This window comes from Callithrix jacchus, chromosome 10 (genome assembly GCF_049354715.1).
Source record: "Callithrix jacchus isolate 240 chromosome 10, calJac240_pri, whole genome shotgun sequence".
Lineage (NCBI taxonomy): Eukaryota > Metazoa > Chordata > Mammalia > Primates > Cebidae > Callithrix > Callithrix jacchus.
This window is the reverse complement of record NC_133511.1, coordinates 98410083-98429992: the sequence shown is the minus strand read 5'-3', so window position 1 is coordinate 98429992 and position 19910 is coordinate 98410083. Positions and strand designations below refer to the sequence as shown.

The 19910-nt window shown below is 43.8% G+C and overlaps 1 protein-coding gene and 1 pseudogene across 8 annotated transcripts in view; one reads left to right on the top strand and one right to left on the bottom strand.

Moving 5' to 3' along the window:
• The window catches only part of TCP11L1 (t-complex 11 like 1), a 38523-nt gene extending 26260 nt beyond the window's left edge, over nucleotides 1–12263 (bottom strand). For 4 of the 8 annotated variants that reach the window (XM_009007890.5, XM_035262314.3, XM_035262313.3 and 1 more), the window contains exons 1-2: nucleotides 12070–12263; nucleotides 8633–8819 (exon numbers count right to left, since the gene is read on the bottom strand). In XM_009007890.5, the coding sequence (XP_009006138.1) occupies nucleotides 8633–8795 (163 nt within the window). In that variant the 5' untranslated portion in view covers nucleotides 8796–8819; nucleotides 12070–12263. Of the gene's footprint in view, nucleotides 1–7411; nucleotides 7516–8632; nucleotides 8820–11660; nucleotides 11858–12069 lie in introns of those variants that run through there. The other 4 variants (XM_009007891.5, XM_078340814.1, XM_078340816.1 and 1 more) reach the window with 2 other exon arrangements.
• A 4186-nt stretch (nucleotides 12264–16449) lies between these two features.
• LOC100407356 (akirin-1 pseudogene) lies at nucleotides 16450–18199 on the top strand (annotated as a pseudogene).
• Nucleotides 18200–19910: the final 1711 nt, after the last annotated feature.

The following is a 19910-nucleotide window of genomic DNA, read 5'->3' as shown; positions in this document are numbered from 1 at the left end:
TTTTACCTCTGTATCAACTGCTGCAACAGTCTCATAATTTGTGTCCCTACTTCTCTCTTTTAATAAAGCTTGAGACCAATCATTCAGAAATAAGGTTCTGAACCAAGGAACAAAGGGGAATTCTTACTTTTAAAAGTCTATGGTAAGTCCAAACTAACCCCTGTAATCCCAGCACTTTGGCAGGTGGAGGCAGGTGGATCATCTGAGGTCAGGAGTTCGAGACCCACCTGGCAATCATGGTGAAACCCTGCCTCTACTAAAAATACAAAAATTAGTGGGGCATGGTAGTGCATGCCTGTAGTTCCAGCTCCTTGGGAGGCTAAGGCGAGAGAATTGCGTGAACTTGGGACGTGGAGGTTGCAGTGAGCGATCACACCATTGTGCTCCAACCTGGGTGACAGTGAGACTTCCTCTCAAAAAAAAAAAAGTCTCTGACAGCAGCTCTCAAACTTTAGCCTACACTGGAGTTAGAGGGAAAGCTTGTGAAAACAGATTGCTGGGCCCACTTCTCAGGGTTTCTGATTTAGCAGGTCTGGGGCAGGGCTAAACAATCTGCTTTTTATTATTTTATTATATATTTTTTGAGACAGGGTCTCACTCTGTCACTGGCAGGAGTGCAGTCGCACAATCATAGCTCACCGCAGCCTCAACCCCTCAGGTTCAAGCCATCTTCCCACCTCAGCCTCCTGAGTAATTGGGACTACAGGCACGCGCCACTATGTCCGGTTATTTTTTGTATTGTTTTAGAGACAAGTTTTGCCATATTCCGCAGGCTGGTCTCAAACTCCTGAGCTCAAGTGATCCGCCTGCCAAGGTGCTGGGATTACAGGCATAAGCCACAGCATGTGGACTAGAATCTGCATTTCTAACAAGTCTCCAGTTGATGCTGATGGCTCCAAAACCCACAGTTTGAGAAGCACTGGCCTAGAAGATGAATATATTAATTTTATGTGATAGTCATAAGATCTGGCCTTAAAATTAGGTAAGTATTGTCACTGGTTTGTCCAGCTTTAAAAGATCTTCTTAGGTTAGTCAAAAAGTTATTTTCTTTCTTTTTTCTTTTGCTCATCAAAGGAAAAAAAAAAGGAACCAAACTGAAGAGCTGGTCATATCCTGTCTGGCAAAAATCTTTATTTGGTCACAAGGGGAAGTTGAGAAAACTCTCAAAATTCTTCCTCACAACATTTTCAGCATTCCCAGAGAATATGAATAAGAATACAGAATAAATAAATAAATCTGGCTTCATGAATATTGCTAAAATATAATAAATATTCAAAATCAAAGCCCAATATATCTTTTTTTTTTTTTTTTTTTTTGAGACAGAGGTTCGCTCTTGTTAACCAGGCTGGAGTGCAATGGCACAATCTTGGCTCACCGCAACCTCCACCTCCTGGGTTCAGGCAATTCTCCTGCCTCAGCCTCCTGAGTAGCTGAGATTACAGACATGTGCCACCGTGCCCAGCTAATTTTTTGTATTTTTAGTAGAGACGGGGTTTCACCATGTTGACCAGGATGGTCTTGATCTCTTGACCTCGTGATCCAACCGCCTCGGCCTCCCAAAGTGCTGGGATTACAGGCGTGAGCCACCACGCCCAGCCAAAGCCCAATATATCTTTTCAATTAAAAACAACTTTTTAACTTTTAAGTTCAGGGGTACATGTGTAGGTTTGTTATATAGTTAAACTCGTGTTACGGGGGTTTGTTGTGGAGATTTCGTCAGCCAGGTATTAAGCCTAGTACTTATTATCTTCCTTGATCCTATTAGACCCAGTATCTGTTGTTCCCCACTATGTGTATATTAAGATGTCAATTTCCCCCAAATCAATCTATTGGTTAAACGCAATCCCAATCAGAAGGCTTTTTTGTGGAGAATGACAACCTATTTCTAAAATTTATATGGAAACACAAAAGACCTTGAAATAAGCCAAAACTATTTTGAAAATGAAAAAGTTAGAGGACTGACACTGATTTCAAGACTTATTTTAAAATTATAATAATCAAGACAGTGTATTTTTAGCATAAGGATATATAGAAATTCAGGGCAGAAAATCCAGAAATAGACTGATATACATGCACATATGTATATATGTAGTCAAAAGACAAGGGTAGGCCGGGCATGGTGGCTCATGCACTTTGGGAGGCTGAAGCAGGTGGATTGCTTGAGGCCAGCAGTTCAAAGACCAGCCTGGACAACAGAGTGAAACTAAAAATCATCTAAGCCCAAGCGGCAGAGATTGCAGTGAGCCAAGATTGTACCACTGCCCTCCAGTCTGGGCAACAGAGCAAGGCTCTATCTCAAAAAAAAAAAAAAAAAAAGCAAGTGTAATTTTTTTTTTTTTAAATCAAATAGTGCTACAACAATTAGGTGTCTACATGTAAAAGATTTACTCTAGATCCTTCTCTCATATAATAAACAAAAATCAACTCAAAATGGATCCTAGGGCTGGACACAGTGGCTAACACCTGGAAGGCCAAGGTGCAAAAACTGCTTGAGGCCAGGAGTTTGAGACCTGCCTGGGCAACATGGTAAAACCCCATCTCTACAAAAAATACAGAAATTAGCCAGGTGTGGTAGCATGTGCCTGTAATCTCAGCTACTCAGGAGGCTAAGGTGGGAAGATGGCTTAGCCCAGGAGGCAGAAGTTGCAATCAGCCATAATCCCACCACCATACTCCAGATTAGGTGGCATATAGAGATCCCTGTCTCAAAGAGAAAAAAAAGAATCACAGACTTAAGAGCTAAAACTATACAGAAGAAACAGCTTCTAGTAGAAAATACAGACAAAAATCCTTGTGATTTTGAATTAGGCAAAGATTTCTTAGGATACAAAAAAGCTAAAACTACAAAAGTAAAAAATAGATAATTTGGACTTTTTCAAAATTTAAAATGTATGCTCTGTTACAGACTCTATTAACAATTTTTTTTTTTTTGAGAGAGGGTCTTACTCTGTTGCCCAAACTGGAGTGGTGATCACAGCTCACTGACGCCTCAGCCTCCCAAGTAGCTAGGACTATATGTGCATGCCTGGCTCAGTAGGGATTTGCTGTATTTATACCCATGTATAAATATATGCTTATTATTAAATTATTTCTGTTACCAGTTATCAGAAAATGAAATTTCCACTGTGGGTACGTCATTATCAAGCATCAGGTGTTATTATCAAGCATCAGGTGTTATTAAACTCCATCAAGTTTTAACCTCTTAAAAAGAAATTCAGGGCTGGGCGCGGTGGCTCACGCCTGTAATCCCAGCACTTTGGGAGGCCGAGGCGGGTGGATCACGAGGTCAAGAGATCGAGACCATCCTGGTCAACATGGTGAAACCCCGTCTCTACTAAAAATACAAAAACTTAGCTGGGCATGGTGGCGCGTGCCTGTAATCCCAGCTACTCAGGAGGCTGAGGCAGGAGAATTGCCTGAACCCAGGAGGCGGAGGTTGCGGTGAGCCGAGGTCGTACCATTGCACTCCAGCCTGGGTAACAAGAGCAAAACCCCATCTTAAAAAAAAAAAAGACTTGGAAGCCCTAATAATAATCTGAGTTTCTTTTTTTTTTTTTGAGACGGAGTTTCACTCTTATTTACCCAGGCTGGAGTGCAATGGCGTGATCTCGGCTCACCGCAACCTCCGCCTCCTGGGTTCAGGCAATTCTCCTGCCTCAGCCTCCTGAGTAGCTGGGATTACAGGCATGCGCCACCATGCCCAGCTAAGTTTTTGTATTTTTAGTAGAGACGGGGTTTCACCATGTTGACCAGGATGGTCTCGATCTCTTGACCTCGTGATCCACCCGCCTCGGCCTCCCAAAGTGCTGGGATTACAGGCGTGAGCCACCGCGCCCGGCCTTAGGGCTTCCAAGTCTTTTAACCTTACTTTTGCAAAAAGTAACCAATGTCTTATCATCTGAAATTTATGAAAATAACAGAAACACATCAAGTCATCTTCCTGGATTTATTTCCCTATAATTTTAGCTATCTGGGTAATAATAGACACTGTTACTATGCTGCCTGGTCATGAAACACAGTAGCTGGAGCAAATCAGGAAGAAATTTTACTTCCTCTAGACTCTCTATGACCTTGAACAAGTCACTTAAATCTTTCAGGGTCAGTGTTTCTCATATGTAAAAACAAGAGACTTAAGTGTGTGGTACAAAAAATAAGAATCCTCCAAATTTTAAACAAGTGCATTCTCAGTGTTTTGGGCATACTTGGAACAAAGCAGCTTGCACGAAGTACTAAGAACATCAAACATCCAGGAAGAATAAAGTTTTCGGGAGCTATCCAAGTTAGAGACTACATAAAATCCGACTTATCAATGATGGGGTATCTGACCATGAAAGATAAAAGCTACAGTTCTAAGATATGATCAGGATATGTTACAGATGTACATACAGAGGAATTATTCACTGCATACAAATGATAGGTTTGTGGGGGTTTTTGTTTTGGGAGAGTGATCAAATTTGCCAATTTCATAAATGAAAATTTGGTAAAGATGCAATTTGGTGGACAACACAGCTTTGCCTCAATTTGTGAAGAGAATCTGAGTTGTAATAAGAGCCATGAAAAATGGTGTAAGGTTAACTCAGACATGGTGGTACACACTTGTAGTCTAAGCTACTAGGGAGGCTGAGGTGGGTGAATCACTTGAGCCCAGGAGTTCAAGGCCAGCCCAGGCAACATAAAGAGATCACTCTCTTTAAAAAAAAAAAAAAGGTAAGGTTATATATAACTTACCCTGGAGTTTACCTTAGTGATACAAAGCTAAAGCTGTTGCTAAATTCTGTTATTTTGTTACAGCATTTGTACACTGATGCCCTGTAGAGAAACTGGAAAACCCTATTAGGTTAAACATGATTTCTGAGAGGCTGGCAGACAGATTCCAAAATAAAATGAAGTTCTAATTTAGAATGATTGTACTCTTTCTTTACTAGGGTGTCCTGAGATGTCTATATCCTCTAAAAAGATGCTGTTAGTCGAAAATGAAATACTGCATGTTCTCACTCATAGGCGGGTGTTGAACAATGAGAACACATGGACACAGGGAGGGGAGCACTACACACTGGGGTCTGTTGCGGTGGATAGGAGAGGGACAGCGGGGGGTGGGGAGTTGAGGAGAAATAGCATGGGGAGAAATGCCAGATATAGGTGAAGGGGAGGAAGGCAGCAAATCACACTGCCACGTGTGTACCTATGCAATTATCTTGCATTTTCTTCATATGTACCCCAAAACCTAAAATGCAATTAAAAAAAAAAAGATGCTGTTAGTCACACAAGTGGATAGACATTTATGGAGGGCAAGGTGCTAAATGTCACCAAAACAGCTACTATAGAGTAAGTACAGTAAAGCAAGGGTAAAGATTACCCATAGTACTTATCATGTTGATGGAAACTGCTTGTTAATTTGTCTTCCTTGCTAGCCTGTACGCTCCATGAGGACAAAGACAACATGGGCCTAGTTCACTGCTGAATCCCTGACATAGAGTATGCACTCAACAAATATTTGACTGATTGAATACAGAGATACCATAATTCAAAGTCTAGTCATGAGCTTTAGAAATGTAAGTTCTCGTGTCATCTATTCATCTAAGGATGACTGGGATCTACTAATTAAATTCACAAGGATCTGATTTAATAAACCAAAGTCCTACATAGGGGATATTAACTGGAATAATAATTGATGTTTGTCATCTGAATATAGCATCTTTTACTGGTCAACTAGGGGATTAAACATTAGAACAGAAGGTTCTTTGTGAGAAGAAGATTAAAGTATATACAAGTAGAAGATTTTAAAGAAAACATTGTTAAGTTACAGTTGACTGATCCTTACTCTGTTTAAAGGATATCTGTTTAAAGAACAGATAATCTTTTACAATCAAATCACCACCTCAAATTAGTACCAACCAATTTTTTTACAAGCCAGCCATCATTTTTCCTTTTTCAATATTCTGTATCAGTTACCACCAGCAATTCCACTTTTTTTTTTCTTTTTGAGATGAAACTTTGCTCTTATTGCCCAGGCTGGAGTACAATGGTGCAATCTTGGGTCACTGAAAACTCTGCCTCCCAGGTTCAAGCAATTCTCCTGCCTCAGCCTCCTAAGTAGCTGGGATTACAGGTGCATACCACCATGCCCAGCTAATTTTTGTATTTTTAGTAGAGACAGGGTTTTGCCATTTTGGCCAGTCTGGTCTTGAACTCCTGATCTCGGGTTATCCACCCGCCTTGGCCTCCCAAAGTGCTAGGATTACAGGCATGAGCCACCTTGCCTAGCATAGCAATTCTACTCTTAAAGTATTACTCTGTGTTATAATTTAAAACAATAAATGTTATCTTTTTGCTACTTACATTTTAATTTATAGAATTCCAAATGTGACTTTAGAGTTCCTTTAAACTCAATAGCTACACATTTATAGAGTTTGGGGAAAATGTCTGCAAATCGTTAATTCTGTATTTTGTAAATCTTTATTTATGCTCTTTGTGTTCAATAATGCTTCCTTACCTGATCCCCAAATAATGGGGTCTTAGCTTCATCTTTTGGGTTTATAGTCCTGTACCTACCTACTACTGCAGGAGAAACAGGAAGGCAGATAAAAGAAGTATCTTAGGGCATTGATTTTAAACCTGATTTTGGTACAGACCACTATGAGAACTTTATGAAAGCTTCCATGAGCTTCTTCCTAAAAACATGCATATACAAACAAATGTTGATGTACTTTTTGGCTGTTATCAGATCCTCTAAATTTTGATCATAAGTTCCAGGATAAGTATTCTTGCCTTAAGGGCATAACTACACACAATTTCAGATAATGTAGCTTAGTACTGGCTTAACAGTAATTTGGAATCATGCCATCAGACTGACAGGTTGCCAAAGATGCAGCCATCAAAGAATGGCTGAACCCATAAAAATTAAAATTGTTTAAAAATATTAAAACCAATCAACCAACCAACCAATAGAGAATGACTGAAGACCTAAACCAAAAGTTCTTCTTTAGCAGAAACTATAGGTTGTAAAGCTATCATATATATCCACATTACAGCAATCAATCCTGGCCTATTTATTTATTTATGAGAGAGGATTGTCTCACTCTGTCATCCAGGCTAGAGTGCGGTAACACAATCATGGCTAACTGCAGCCTTGACCTCTCCAGCACAAGTGATCCTCCTGTCCCAGCCTCCCAAGTAGCTGGGACTACAGCCATGTGTGACCATGCTCAGCTAACCTTTTTTCTGACAAAGGGCCTCACTACATCACCTAGACTGGAATGCAGTGGTATGATCTCAGCTCACTGTGACCTTCACCTCTCAGGCTCAAGCAATACTCCTGCCTCAGCCCCCACCAAGTAGCTGAGACTATAGGCATGCACCACCATGTCTAGCTAATTTTTTTTTTTGTAGAGATGGAGTCTCCTTATATTACCTAGCCTGATCTTGAACTCCTGGATTCAAGTGATTCTCCTGCCTCAGCCTTCCAAAGTGCTCGTGTTACAGATATGAGTCACTGTGCCTGGTCAATGCTGGCATCTTTAAATGAATTAGATGACATGTTAGTAGCAATAGTAGTAACAACAACTAATGTTTATTAAGAATTTATTACCTGTGAAGCACTGTTATAAGTGTCTTATACAAATTCATTTAATCTTTACCGCTACCCTAAGAAATATACGTTATTTTCCTCATTTTAAAGATAGGAAAACAGAAGCTTTCTAACTATACATATTGGAGACAGGCCTAGCATGCTAGACTGTGCTAGTAACAACATGTTTCCCTGGACACAATTTGACCTAATAGTTGATTTATTAAAATCTATGTGATAAAAAAACTCACAATAACACAGGGTCCGTTAATGTTTGCTTGAAGAATACTACATTGACTAATACATTGCCTGGGAAGGGCTTTAATCATTTTAGAAGAAACACACCCCAAAACCCAAAAATGTCTGTACTTTTTCCAAATATGTACAAATACTGATCATCTACAATTTAAGAAGATAACATCAATACCAACATTCTTAGACTATGACGTTCCCTCTTAAAAACTTTCATTTTTGGATTCACATCAAAATGTTTAAGGTACCCTTCATAAAAGATGTGAGTTGAGGCAACTGCTAGGAATGCCTGAAGATACTGCCATCCTTTCATTTAAGAGGCTTGCTCCTTGGCAGGGATTTGAAATGACTTCACCAAACACATTCAGCAAACTGAATCCCCTTAAGTTCGTGGGAACTAAGCCCCCAGGCAGGGAATTAGGGTGTGGTGAATTCACTCACATTTTTTTTTTTTAACCTGCATAGGCACAGTCCTGGCTGGAATCAGCCTCAGACTTTTCACTCTTTTAATGAAAGCTGCAATTTGCACTCCACCCTCCTATTTCTCAGAGCACTTCAGAAACTGGAATATCACTGAGGCTGGAGAAAGACAGAACATTCTGGACATTATTCTCAAATGTTAATTTCCCATGCAATTGAAAATCCACAAGTAGCTAGGCTGCCAGCTGAGGAACTGCTATTATTCCTAAATCTATATTGGCAATAATATATTATGAAAACCTAGCTCAGGGCCACATGCACAAAAAGGCCTCATACAACTGTCACCTGAAAACAATAATAACATTGCATCTAGCCAAAGTCAAATTTACTTACAGTGAGGTCTTTGCACTCTTTGGGGGCTGGTGGAGTCTGACTTTATTGCTTTCTGTAAGGCTTCATCAGCACCTTCCACAGCATCTTCAAGACCTTGCTCAGAATCACTGGATTTTGATTTTCCTGCTTCATTTACATTGGACTTATCAAGGTTTTCAGACATTCTCAATTAAGTTTATTCACCTTCCTAGGAAAGAAAAAAAAAAAAGAACCAAAAGTATTCTAGCTCTGTCACCAACTAGCAATGTGACTCAGGGCAAATCATTTAATCTCTTTGGGTTTCAGTTTTCTTGTTTGTAGAATAAATGAGCTTGCTAAGATCTCATCCAGCTATAATATTCTACTTCAATGATTAAACAGATACTTGTAAAATGACATTTGTAATTTATCAAATTTCTGGATCTCAGATAGTTAGTTGGAATATTTTTGTCCTTCTCCTGAGTAGCATGTTACAAGAGTACAGGAACTTAAACTACTAGAAGACACACTCTAAACTGCCTGCTGCTACTACTTTAATCAGTGATTCAATGTTACATTCTTTACTTTCATTCCTAAGAGCAGATAGGTAAACTCCTTGGAAAAAATGCTTTTAATCGAGTTTACAAGTGAATCCACTAGGCTGAAGGGTTGATTCCTTGATGTTATCATGTGAATAAGATACCTAGAGATGATAGAAAATAGAATCTTTTTTTTTGAGATGGAGTTTCACTCTTGTTGCCCAGGCTGGAGTGCAATGGAGCAATCTCAGCTCACTGCAACTTCGACCTCCGGGGTTTATGAGATTCTCTTGCCTCAGCCTCCCAAGTAGCTGGAATTACAGGCATGCTCCACCATGCCCAGCTAATTTTGTATTTTTAGTAGAGACCCAGTTTCACCATGTTGATCAGGTTGGTCTCAAACGCCAGACCTCAGGTGATCCACCCGCCTCAGCCTCCCAAAGTGCTGGGATTATAGGTGTGAGCCACCACGCCCCGCCTCCTAGGGTGTTTCTAACTGAGGAAGAAGACACAATGTTTCTGCATTTGCTGAAAATAATAAACATTTGTAACATTAGCACTTGAAGATTACAAAACATTTTCATAAACATGAATTAGACTTTCTTACATACATGGAAGATAATGAAGGGATCAAAGGAAATGTCAAGTGATTTAGGGAGTTTGGCAGACTGTGTTCTGCACATTAGAGAGATGTAAAGAGTCACCTAATAGAATTATCTGAAATTTCAAAGAACTCCACTAAATAGAATGAAGTTACAGGAACTGAAATATTCAGGCCATTTTGTTTTTGTTTTTGTTTTTTGAGACAGAGTCTTGCTCTGTGGCCCAGACTGAAGTGCAGTGGCGAGATCTTAGCTCAGCTCACTGCAACCTCTGCCTCCCTGGTTCAAGGGATTCTCTTGCCTCAGCCTCCCGAATAGCTGGAATTACAGGTGCCTGCCACCACACCCAGCTAATTTTTGTATTTTTGGTAGAGATGGGTTTTCACCATGGCGGTCAGGCTGGTCTTGAACTCATGACCTCTAGTGATCTGCCCTCCTTGGGCTCCCAAAGTGCTGGGATTACAGGCGTGAGCCACCGCGCCCAGCCCAGGCCTGTATTGATATGAAGGTGTTTTCATGTATTTCCCCTTTCTAGTCTCATTTTAGCTTCCAGCACCCCACTGGGGACACCCATCTCCTCTCTATCCTAAATCCTGTTAGGGTCAGGAAATGCTCCAAGATCCAAAGGATAAGGTTACCAGCATATTCTATGAGAAGGGACAAACAAAACGCTTCTAATTTTATCCTCTTCACATGCTGAGAAGAAGCCCAGAAAGGATGAAGTAATTCATTCTGTACAGTAAGGAGGAAAGGCAGGATTTCTAGGTCTCTAATGCTCAGCTTAGTAAACTAACTCCATCCTTTTAAGATTGAGTTCAAGTCCTATCTCTTCCCAGCACGCTTCCCAGACCTCACCAGTGATTGTGCCTTTCTCAACTCCTATAGGGCTGGCTAGTCGACAGTTGGCATTCATCACTGCCTTCAATTCAAAGTATGCTTATTTAAACAGAAAGACGCAAATACATAGTCTAGAGGGGGAGGCAGACATGCTTACAAGGAGCCATAATGAAACTTAAGCCTTAGTGGCATTAAGAGAGAGAGCATGGGGAGAAATGCCAGATATAGGTGAAGAGGAGGAAGGCAGCAAAGCACGCTACCATGTGTGTACCTATGCAACAATCTTGTATGTTCTTCACATGTACCCCAAAACCTAAAATGCAATAAAAAAATATGCAGGTAGAGGGGGAAAAAAAAGCCTTAGTGGCATTATGAAATTGCCCGGGGAATATAACTGAGGAAGAAACTAACTCTGCCTGCGAGGAGATTGAAAAAACCCTCCCAGTAAAGATGACATTTGAGCTGATCTTTAAAAGGAGTAGGATTTCACCCTGTTAAAACATGTCTGGAGGGGGAGAAAGGAGGTGAAAAAAAAAGGACATTTCACTCAGAGGGCAGAAAATGAGAAAAGGAAGTGGCTAGTGATGATGGAAAGATGCGTTGGGACCAGATGGTAAGAGTGCTAGTTTTTATTTTAAAATTCTCCACCTAGATGTCGAACTTCTTAAGAGCCAGCACCAGTCATATTCCCCACTTATGCTCCATCCTTATATCCCCCAAATAGACATCCACGAAGTATCTGTCGACAGAGATGAATCCCTACATCATCTCTGTGATGTCAGTGTATGTGGGAGGGCTGGGCGTTGGTCTCAGACATACCTGGGCCCCAATTCTGGCTCTTTACTAGCTGTGTAACAACTTCAGTTCCTTCCTCTGTAAAATAGAGTTACCTATCTGCTTGGTTTGGGGGGAGTTGAAACGAAAGATTGTGCACAGCAGAGGCTGGCACACGGCAGGCCTTCCACAAACTGTAACTCTAATTAAAGGGCTCTAGGATGCAGCCAGGAACCATTTAATTGCTTACAGCGCGCGCATTCATTCAACCCCCACTGTATGTAAAAAAGGGAGCCGAGGGGAGGAGGATCCACGCACTTGCCAAGAAGACGGTCATCCGTCGGGGCTGCACGCGGGCCTAAGCTGGACACAAGAGGCTCCCCAGCAGAGAGGGTCTTTCAACAAAATAGGGGCTCTGTCCCCCGGCGCCGGGAATCCCTCCTCTGGCACTGAGCTCCACTCGCGCCCAGCGTCCGGATTCCGTTGTAAACAGCTGTTCGGGCCGGCGAGGGAGTGGCAGGGCCGGGAGCAGGGGAGGACGCGGGCGCGCCGGGAGGGCGGCCTCAAGGCGTGGGCCCCACCCGCCCGCGGACCCCGCCTCTTCCTCGCCTGCCCCAGACATCCCCGGACGAGATCCCCGGAAGAGGCTAAGAGATGCTGGCGACTTGGGCTGCGCGCCTCCAGAGCGGGCCTCGTCAGCCTCCGCCCGTGCTCCCACTCTCCTCACCTGCCGTGGAGTCGATGTTCTCCTTTCCGCCGCGAAGCAGGCGCGGGCTGGCGCTACGGCGGAGGCCGGAGCGACGCGCGGCCGACTGGGGCGGTTCAGCCTCTGCTCCTCCGAGGCCGCATCCCTCGCCACGCGGCGGGCGGTCCTCCCAGCCCGGCTCGGGTGGCCAACGGTCAAAGAGGCCGCTTCTCTGCATCGGGAAGGAGGAGACTGCTCTTGGCCGGGAGGCGCCAGCCCAATAAAGGGCAGCGCCATGTCTTCGTACGGAAAGGCGAGCGGCTTATTCCCGTACTTGCCGAAGGGGCTCAGTAAGCTGTGACTGGCAGTTGGCCGCGCCATGTTTCCTCAGGAAAGGTGAAAAGCGCAGACCGATGACCGCTGAGGCTGGTTTCGTGTGCGGTGGCTCCGAGCCAAGAGTCGCCCGCCACATTTGGAGAGCCGCCATGTTTTTGTACGGAAACGTGAGAGGCGTGGCCAAGTGCCCGCCGCTGAGGCTCTGGGCGGTGGCTCGAAGCTGGCTATGGCCCGCCCCACTCAGGGAGGCGCCATGTTTCCGTACAGAAAGGCGGAAGGCGCCGCCGCATTCCAGCCGCTGGGGTGGGTGACCCGAGGGTAAAGGGAGGTGGAAAAGGCGCGGGTCAGTCAAGAGAAGAAATAAGAAGCAACCGCATCGGAAACCTTCTCCGCCCGGGATTTGAAATTTAATTATGCCTTCCTCTTTGTAGCTACACAAAGTTTATTTTTCTTCTCTCATTTTGGCTGTTTTTAAAAAAGTCAGTCCGGGAGCAGCGGCCCAAACCTGTAATCCCAGCACTTTAAGCGGTCGAGGCGGGTGGATCACTAGGTCAAGAGATCGAGACCATCCAGCCTGGCCAACATGGTGAAACCCAGTGTCTACTAATACAAAAATTATCTGGCGGTGGTGGACTACAGAGTCCCAGCTACTCGAGAGGCTGAAGCAGGAGAATCGCTTGAACCTAGAGGCGGAGATTGTGGTGAGCCGAGATCGCGACACTGCACTCCAGCCCGGCGACAGAACGAGACTCCGTCTCAAAAAACAAAAACAAACCCAACTACAACATAGCAGATGGGGTGAAATGGGTGGTTTCAAACACTGCTTCTAAATAGATCACATATGGGTAGTTATTCTAACGTATTGAAGGCTGAGTGCAATGCCAGACCCTCAAACCACTTACGAATTTGCACATTAAAATATTTGTGCTTTAAAAAAGAAAAAGACAAAAACAGAAGTTCTCCAGTGAAGAAGATTCACTCTTTGGAGGAAACAACACCAAAAACCCTTGAGATACTCAACTCACTGAAACTGTTAAGATCCACAAAGTAAACATGAAGTTTTGTTTTGTTTGAGATGGAATCTTACTTTATTGCCCAGGCTGGACTGTAGTGGCTCAATCTCGGCTCACCGCTACCTCTGCCACCTAGGTTAAAGCAATTCTCCTGCCTCAGCCTCCCGAGTAGCTGGGATTACAGGCGCCTGCCACAGTGCCTGGCTGATTTTTTATTTTTAGTAGAAACAGGATTTCACCTTCTTGGCCAGGCTTGTAGGGAGCAGTGGCCATCTTGAGCGTCATGATAGCCGTCTTGTGATCTTGTTGCTCAAGCTTCTGCTTTCCTTATCTAAGTTTCACGTTCTTCTTAGTCACGAGGCCAGCCGGCAGCCTCGTCTCCATGATTACTTTCTGACGTCAGAACTCAAGAGCTTCCCGCCTTTGCTTGCTTATAAGCAGCTGCTTTGTACCTAATAAACGAGACTTGATCAGATCTTTGACTTGTCTCCATTCTTCGCGTCTCCTGTCTCTCTTAATCCCGACTCCCTCCCTAGGGTCTGCGTTGCTCGTCCCGCGGGTCGGGACACAGGCTGGTCTTGAACTTCTGAACTTGTGATCCTCCCGCCTTAACCTCCCAAAGTGCTGGGATTACAGGTGTGAGCCACTGCGCCCAGCCATGCAGTTCTTCTGAATCTAGACTAATATACCATAAAGTCTCTAGTGTTTTCAGCCCTGACTACAACTTGGAATCTGGGGACAGGGCTTTGAAAACTATTATCCAAAACTCTGAGGGATGATGCCTACCAGTTTTAAAAGGTTCTCTGGGAAAAGCAGGCTAGAACCACCTCCCCTACCTTCCATATGGCCCTGCACGATGGCTCACACCTGTCATCCTAGCACTTTGGGAAGCCAGGGCAGGCAGATCACCTGAGGTCAGGAGTTCAAGACCAGCCTGGCCAAACATCGCAAAACCCTGTCTCTCCTAAAAATACAAAAACTAGCCAGGTGTGGTGGCAGGTGTCTGTAATCCCAGCTGAGGATCGGGAGGCTGAGGCAGGAGAATCACTTGAACCTGCAAGGCAGAGGTTGCAGTGAGCCTAGATGGTGCCACTACACTCAAGCCTGAGTGACAGAGCGAGACTCCATCTCAAAAAAAATGATTAATATAACCAATCTTCACTAATTTAGGAACAAGTGAATGAATATACTCAAGTTGCACCTGGAGAGGTTATTGCAACGATACCAAAATCACTGATTTAATTTAGGACATTTCACCGGTAATCTTTTAATGTTTTGTACTGTTTCCTTTAAATATTAATATATACATAGACACATTCCAGTTTGATCTTTGACTTCAAGGACTGGAAATTTAAATTAACTTAAAGGAAGTTCACTGCAAGGCTACACAGGACTTGGAGGGAGAAAAGTGGCAGCCGCTCTAGAGGTCGGCTACTGCTCCTGGACATAGGATCTCTGTCGTCACATCTCTGCTTTCTATAGTCTATTCCAGTCTTCTTTATGCTACAGGCTGGTTTCTCTACTCTCTTTCTTGATGCTCCTCACAATTTAAATTTACCTATATAGAATTTGATTGGTTATACTGATTTTTTTTAAGGTGTTGTCTCACTCTTTCACTAGGCTGGAGTGAAGTGACTCAATCTTGGCTTACTGCAACCTCCATCCCCCGGGTTCAAGCAATTCTCCTGCCTCTGCCTCCTGAGTAACTGGAATTACAGGCCCATGCCACCATGCCCAACTAATTTTTTTATTTTTAGTAGAGACAGAGTTTCACCATGTTGGCCAGGCTGGTCTTGAACTTCGGACTTTAGGTGGTCTGCCCAACTCGGCCTCCCAAAGTGCTGGGATTACAGGTGAGAGCCACCATGCCTGCCAGGACAAAATGATTTGTGCAAGGTTAGTCTCATTAACCTCTAGAGAGGCTGCCCTTGGATCAGGTGCTCAACTTTGGTCTACTCTGCTAGGATGATGGCAAGACTCACAGTTAAATAGGCATCAAGTGTCTATGTGGGGATAGGTCCCCAAGAAGTCATCAAGGGTGAATGAGAGCACACAGCAAAAGATAATCAACATTTCTAGTGACTGAGGAGGGTTGCCCTAGGCTTTCAAGGTAGCACTGGACTTGTAGTTTAAAACCTTGACAATGGCCAGGTGCGGTGGCTCACGCCTGTAATCCCAGCACTTTGGGAGGCCGAGGCGGGTGGATCACGAGGTCAAGAGATCGAGACCATCCTGGTCAACATGGTGAAACCCCGTCTCTACTAAAAATACAAAAAATTATCTGGGCATGGTGGCGCGTGCCTGTAATCCCAGCTACTCGGGAGGCTGAGGCAGGAGAATTGCCTGAACCCAGGAGGCGGAGGTTGCGGTGAGCCGAGATCACGCCATTGCACTCCAGCCTGGGTAACAAGAGCGAAACTCCATCTCAAAAGAAAAAAAAAAAAAACCTTGACAACGGTTGCAATAAACATGATCAGTTTTTCTTTTTATTCGATTCTGCTTATAAGGCCTAAGGTAAGCTGGTTTTACTAGTATATTTTCCATGAAATTGTCATTTTACTAGAATATTGTAAAATGTAAAATATTTCTAGGAGCATGAATGTAACTAAGCAGTTCTCCCTTCCCCTAAAGGTTAGTTTTGGTTGTGAAATAGATATGCTGTTCAATTATGTGCAAAATAAAGGTTGCAAATCAGATGGCACACAGTTGCTCTGCCCACCAAGCTGATCTTACCACAGTTCCAGTAGCTTGTTTCTGAAAGCTTCCTCTCACATTTAAATCATAAACTTACCTTCTCTTTCACCTCACTGTAAAGAGAACTGCCTTCCCCTGCCCCTTTTTATGGTGGGGGACAGGATGCAATTGCACCCTCTTGGCTTACTGCAACCTCTGGCCTCAGGTTCAAGTGATCCTCATGCCTCAGCCTCCCGAATAGCTGAGATTACAGGCACCCACCACCACGCCCAGCTAATTTTTGTATTTTTAATAAAGATGGGGTTTCACCACGTTGGCCAGGCTGGTCTCGAACTCCTGACCTCAGATGATCCACCCGCCTCGGCCTCCCCAAGTACTGGGATTACAGGCGTGACCGCCATGCCTGGCCCTTTCCATCTTATCCATGCAAAAAAGCTGAGTTATTCCCCGAGTTATTCAAACTGGTATCGCGGCTTGGTTGACGACCCCCTGTGAGGAGCCGGATATTGGGCCGCACTTACCTCCACGTCCGCTCCTAGTCCCTGGCCCCTCAGCGGCATGGCGTGTGGGACGACGCTGAACCGGCCCATGGAGTTCGAGGCAGCGCTGCTGAGCCCCAGCTCCCCGAAGCGGCGGCGCTGCGCCCCTCTGCCCGGCCCTACTCCAGACGCCGAGCCGCCGCCGCCGTTTCAGGCGCAGACCCCACCGCCGAGTCTACAGCAGCCCGCCCCGCCCGGCAGCGAGCGACGCCTTCCAACTCCGGAGCCAATTTTTCAGAACATGAAACAAGAATATAGTTACCAGAGGTAGAGACATTTAGAAGTTGTTGTTAATCAGAGTGAAGCTTGTGCCTCGGAGAATCAACCTCACTCCTCAGCACTCACAGCCCCTACCTCTCCAGGTTCCTCATGAAGAAGGACCAGCCCACCTTTACCCTCCGACAAGTTGGTATAATATGTGAGCGTCTCTTAAAAGACTATGAAGATAAGATTCGGGAGGAATATGAGCAAATCCTCAATACCAAACTAGCAGAACAATATGAATCTTTTGTGAAATTCACACATGATCAGATTATGCGACGGTATGGGACAAGGCCAACAAGCTATGTGTCCTAAAGCTTTGTCACATATCTGGGTACTAGGTTTGACCTCAAAAGATGGCTGCTGTACACTTTTTGCAACTGGTTTGATATCACATTTCAGCTCCAACTTTGCATTCTGAGAACACTTAAATGTTTCTGCAGGTCCATTTTATACAACTTGAAAGACCATAAAACTTTCTGGTTGCCACAGCATATCTTTCTTTTCTGCTCATCCAATAAACAGCTGTGCCCTCCTGTGATAGATGTTCCAAACAAAAATACCTGGAGCAGCAGTTTAGCAAAATATGCCTTCAGTGGCACTCAGCAAATGGAGTTTTCCCAAGCATAGTTCTGTAAGAAGTGTGTGTGAGTGTGTGTATATGTGTGTACGTGTATTTTATTTGTATTGTGCAAAAACTTTTTTTGATCTGGGGATTCTGGCTGTGATTTGATGCACAACAATTATGGTAAAAAACATTTGCTTGGTCTACAGAAGATCATTAATGTTTTGTGACCATATAAGTTGTAACAGTGGATTGTTTTTATGTGTAGGTATTATTGTTAAATACAGGGACTGTTTCCAGGCACAGAATATGAATCATAAGTTAGGATGGACATTAGATGTGATTATGATGATATAGCAAAAGTCTACGGTCCTAGATCTACAGATGTGTGGTGAGAAATTAGAACAAACTAGAGACGGGCCATTGACACATGGACTCTGCCTAGGCGGGTTAGGAAAATACTTCTACTCCAAGCCTTAAAATACATGGAGTCAGCACTCACCTCATTCACACAATCATAGAGCTCCCTGGACACTGAACCTCTAAAGGGAAAAGGTGTACCCTGGAGCAGGAGCATCAGGGTTTGCTTGGGAGCGTAAGAGGTGAGCTCAGGGCTAGGCCTGGGTCAGGCCCAGCAGCACTGCTACTTGGGAGGAGCCACTTCATCTTTGTGTTAGTTATTAAAAGTAGAATTGGGGCTGGGCATGTTGGCTCACGCCTGTAATCCCAGCACTTTGGGAGGCCGAGGCAGGTGGATCACTTAAGGTCAGGAGTTCAAGACCACCCTGGCCAATATGGTGAAACCCCATCTCTACTAAAAATCCAAAAAAATTAGCTGGGTGTAGTGGCAAGCACCTGTAATCCCAGCTACTTGGGAGGCTGAGGCAGGAGAATCACATGAATCCGGAGGCAGGGGTTACAGTGAGCCGAGATTGATCATGCCACTGCACTCCAGCCTGGGCGACAGAGACTCCGTCTCAAAAAAAAATAGAATCCTTTGGTCAGGTTCTCCCAAATTATTTTGAGGTGTCCATGGTCAACTGCTTCAGCTTTGTTTTGGCAACCCCCTGCCCGAAGTCGCATATAGGCTGTTCTTCACCTTGTTTCCAAAGCCTAGGAACAGAAAATAGCCTCTGTTTTGGGAGGTGGAAGTTAAGTATACATTTATTTTTTACTGTGACTTGTTCAGGATCACATTTTACAAAATGCCTTGTTTCCTTTATTGTTTCTGGAAAAGAAAGTTCTATTAATATTGTTTTACTTTGAATATAGAATATTTTTTAAAATTAGGGCTTATTTTGAAAAATTCTAAGTTTAATTCAAGTGTATGCCAATACCTTCCAAAGTAAGGTAATATTCAGAGACAGTTGTTCTGATCAGATGGCTTAGAGAAATTTCTGGAATATTCACATTCAAAGATTCCTTATTAATGAATGTCTTTGACTTAAATCTAATCAAAACTGCAACATTATTCTTTGTACATTTTCATTATATAGTGTTAACAAGCTTAATTGCAAACAAATAAAATACTTAAGCTATTTGTTAAAAAAAAAAAAGAACTGGTATCATAGGTACTTTATAGATATTAGTCCTCAAACTTTGCCCATTTAGACTAGCCACTGTCAGTTATACCTAAGTGGAAACAAACATTACTGACATGCTAGTATATTGGTGTGTCATTTAAGTTTTCCCCACCTCTCATTAAAAGTCATAGTTAAAGGCCAGGCACAGTGGCACAGTAATCCCAGCATTTTGGGAGGCTGAGGCGGGTGGATCACTTGAGGTCAGGTGTTCAAGACCAGCTTGGCCAACATGGTGAAATCCCATCTCTACTAAAAATATAAAAATTAGCTGGGCATGGTAGTGGGCTCCTCTACTCCCAGCTACTAGGGAAATAAAGGCAGGAGAATCACTCGAACCTGGGAGACGGAGGTTGCAGTGAGCAGAGATCACATCACTGCACTCCAGCCTGGGTGATAAGAATGAGACTCCATCTTAAAAATAAAAAAAGTTGGCCGGGCGCGATGGCTCAAGCCTGTAATCCCGGCACTTTGGGAGGCCAAGGCGGGTGGATCACGAGGTCAACATATCGACACCATCCTGGTCAACATGGTGAAACCCCGTCTCTACTAAAAATACAAAAAATTAGCTGGGCATGGTGGTGCGTGCCTGTAATCCCAGCTACTCAGGAGGCTGAGGCAGGAGAATTGCTTGAACCCAGGAGGAGGAGGTTTTAGTGAGCCGAGATCATGCCACTGCACTCCAGCTTGCTGACAACTCTGTCTCAAAAAAAAAAGAAAATCACAAGGAAGAGAATATATATCATCAACGTGAAAGTGGATCATTCTAAAGGTCTTCTCTTTATCTTTGTCATCTTCACATTGAATAGGTAGAGGAGGAGGAAGGGCTGGTCTTGCTGTTATTACAGAGGTGGAGGAGGTGGAAGGGAAGGCAGGAGAGACAGGCACTTTGTGT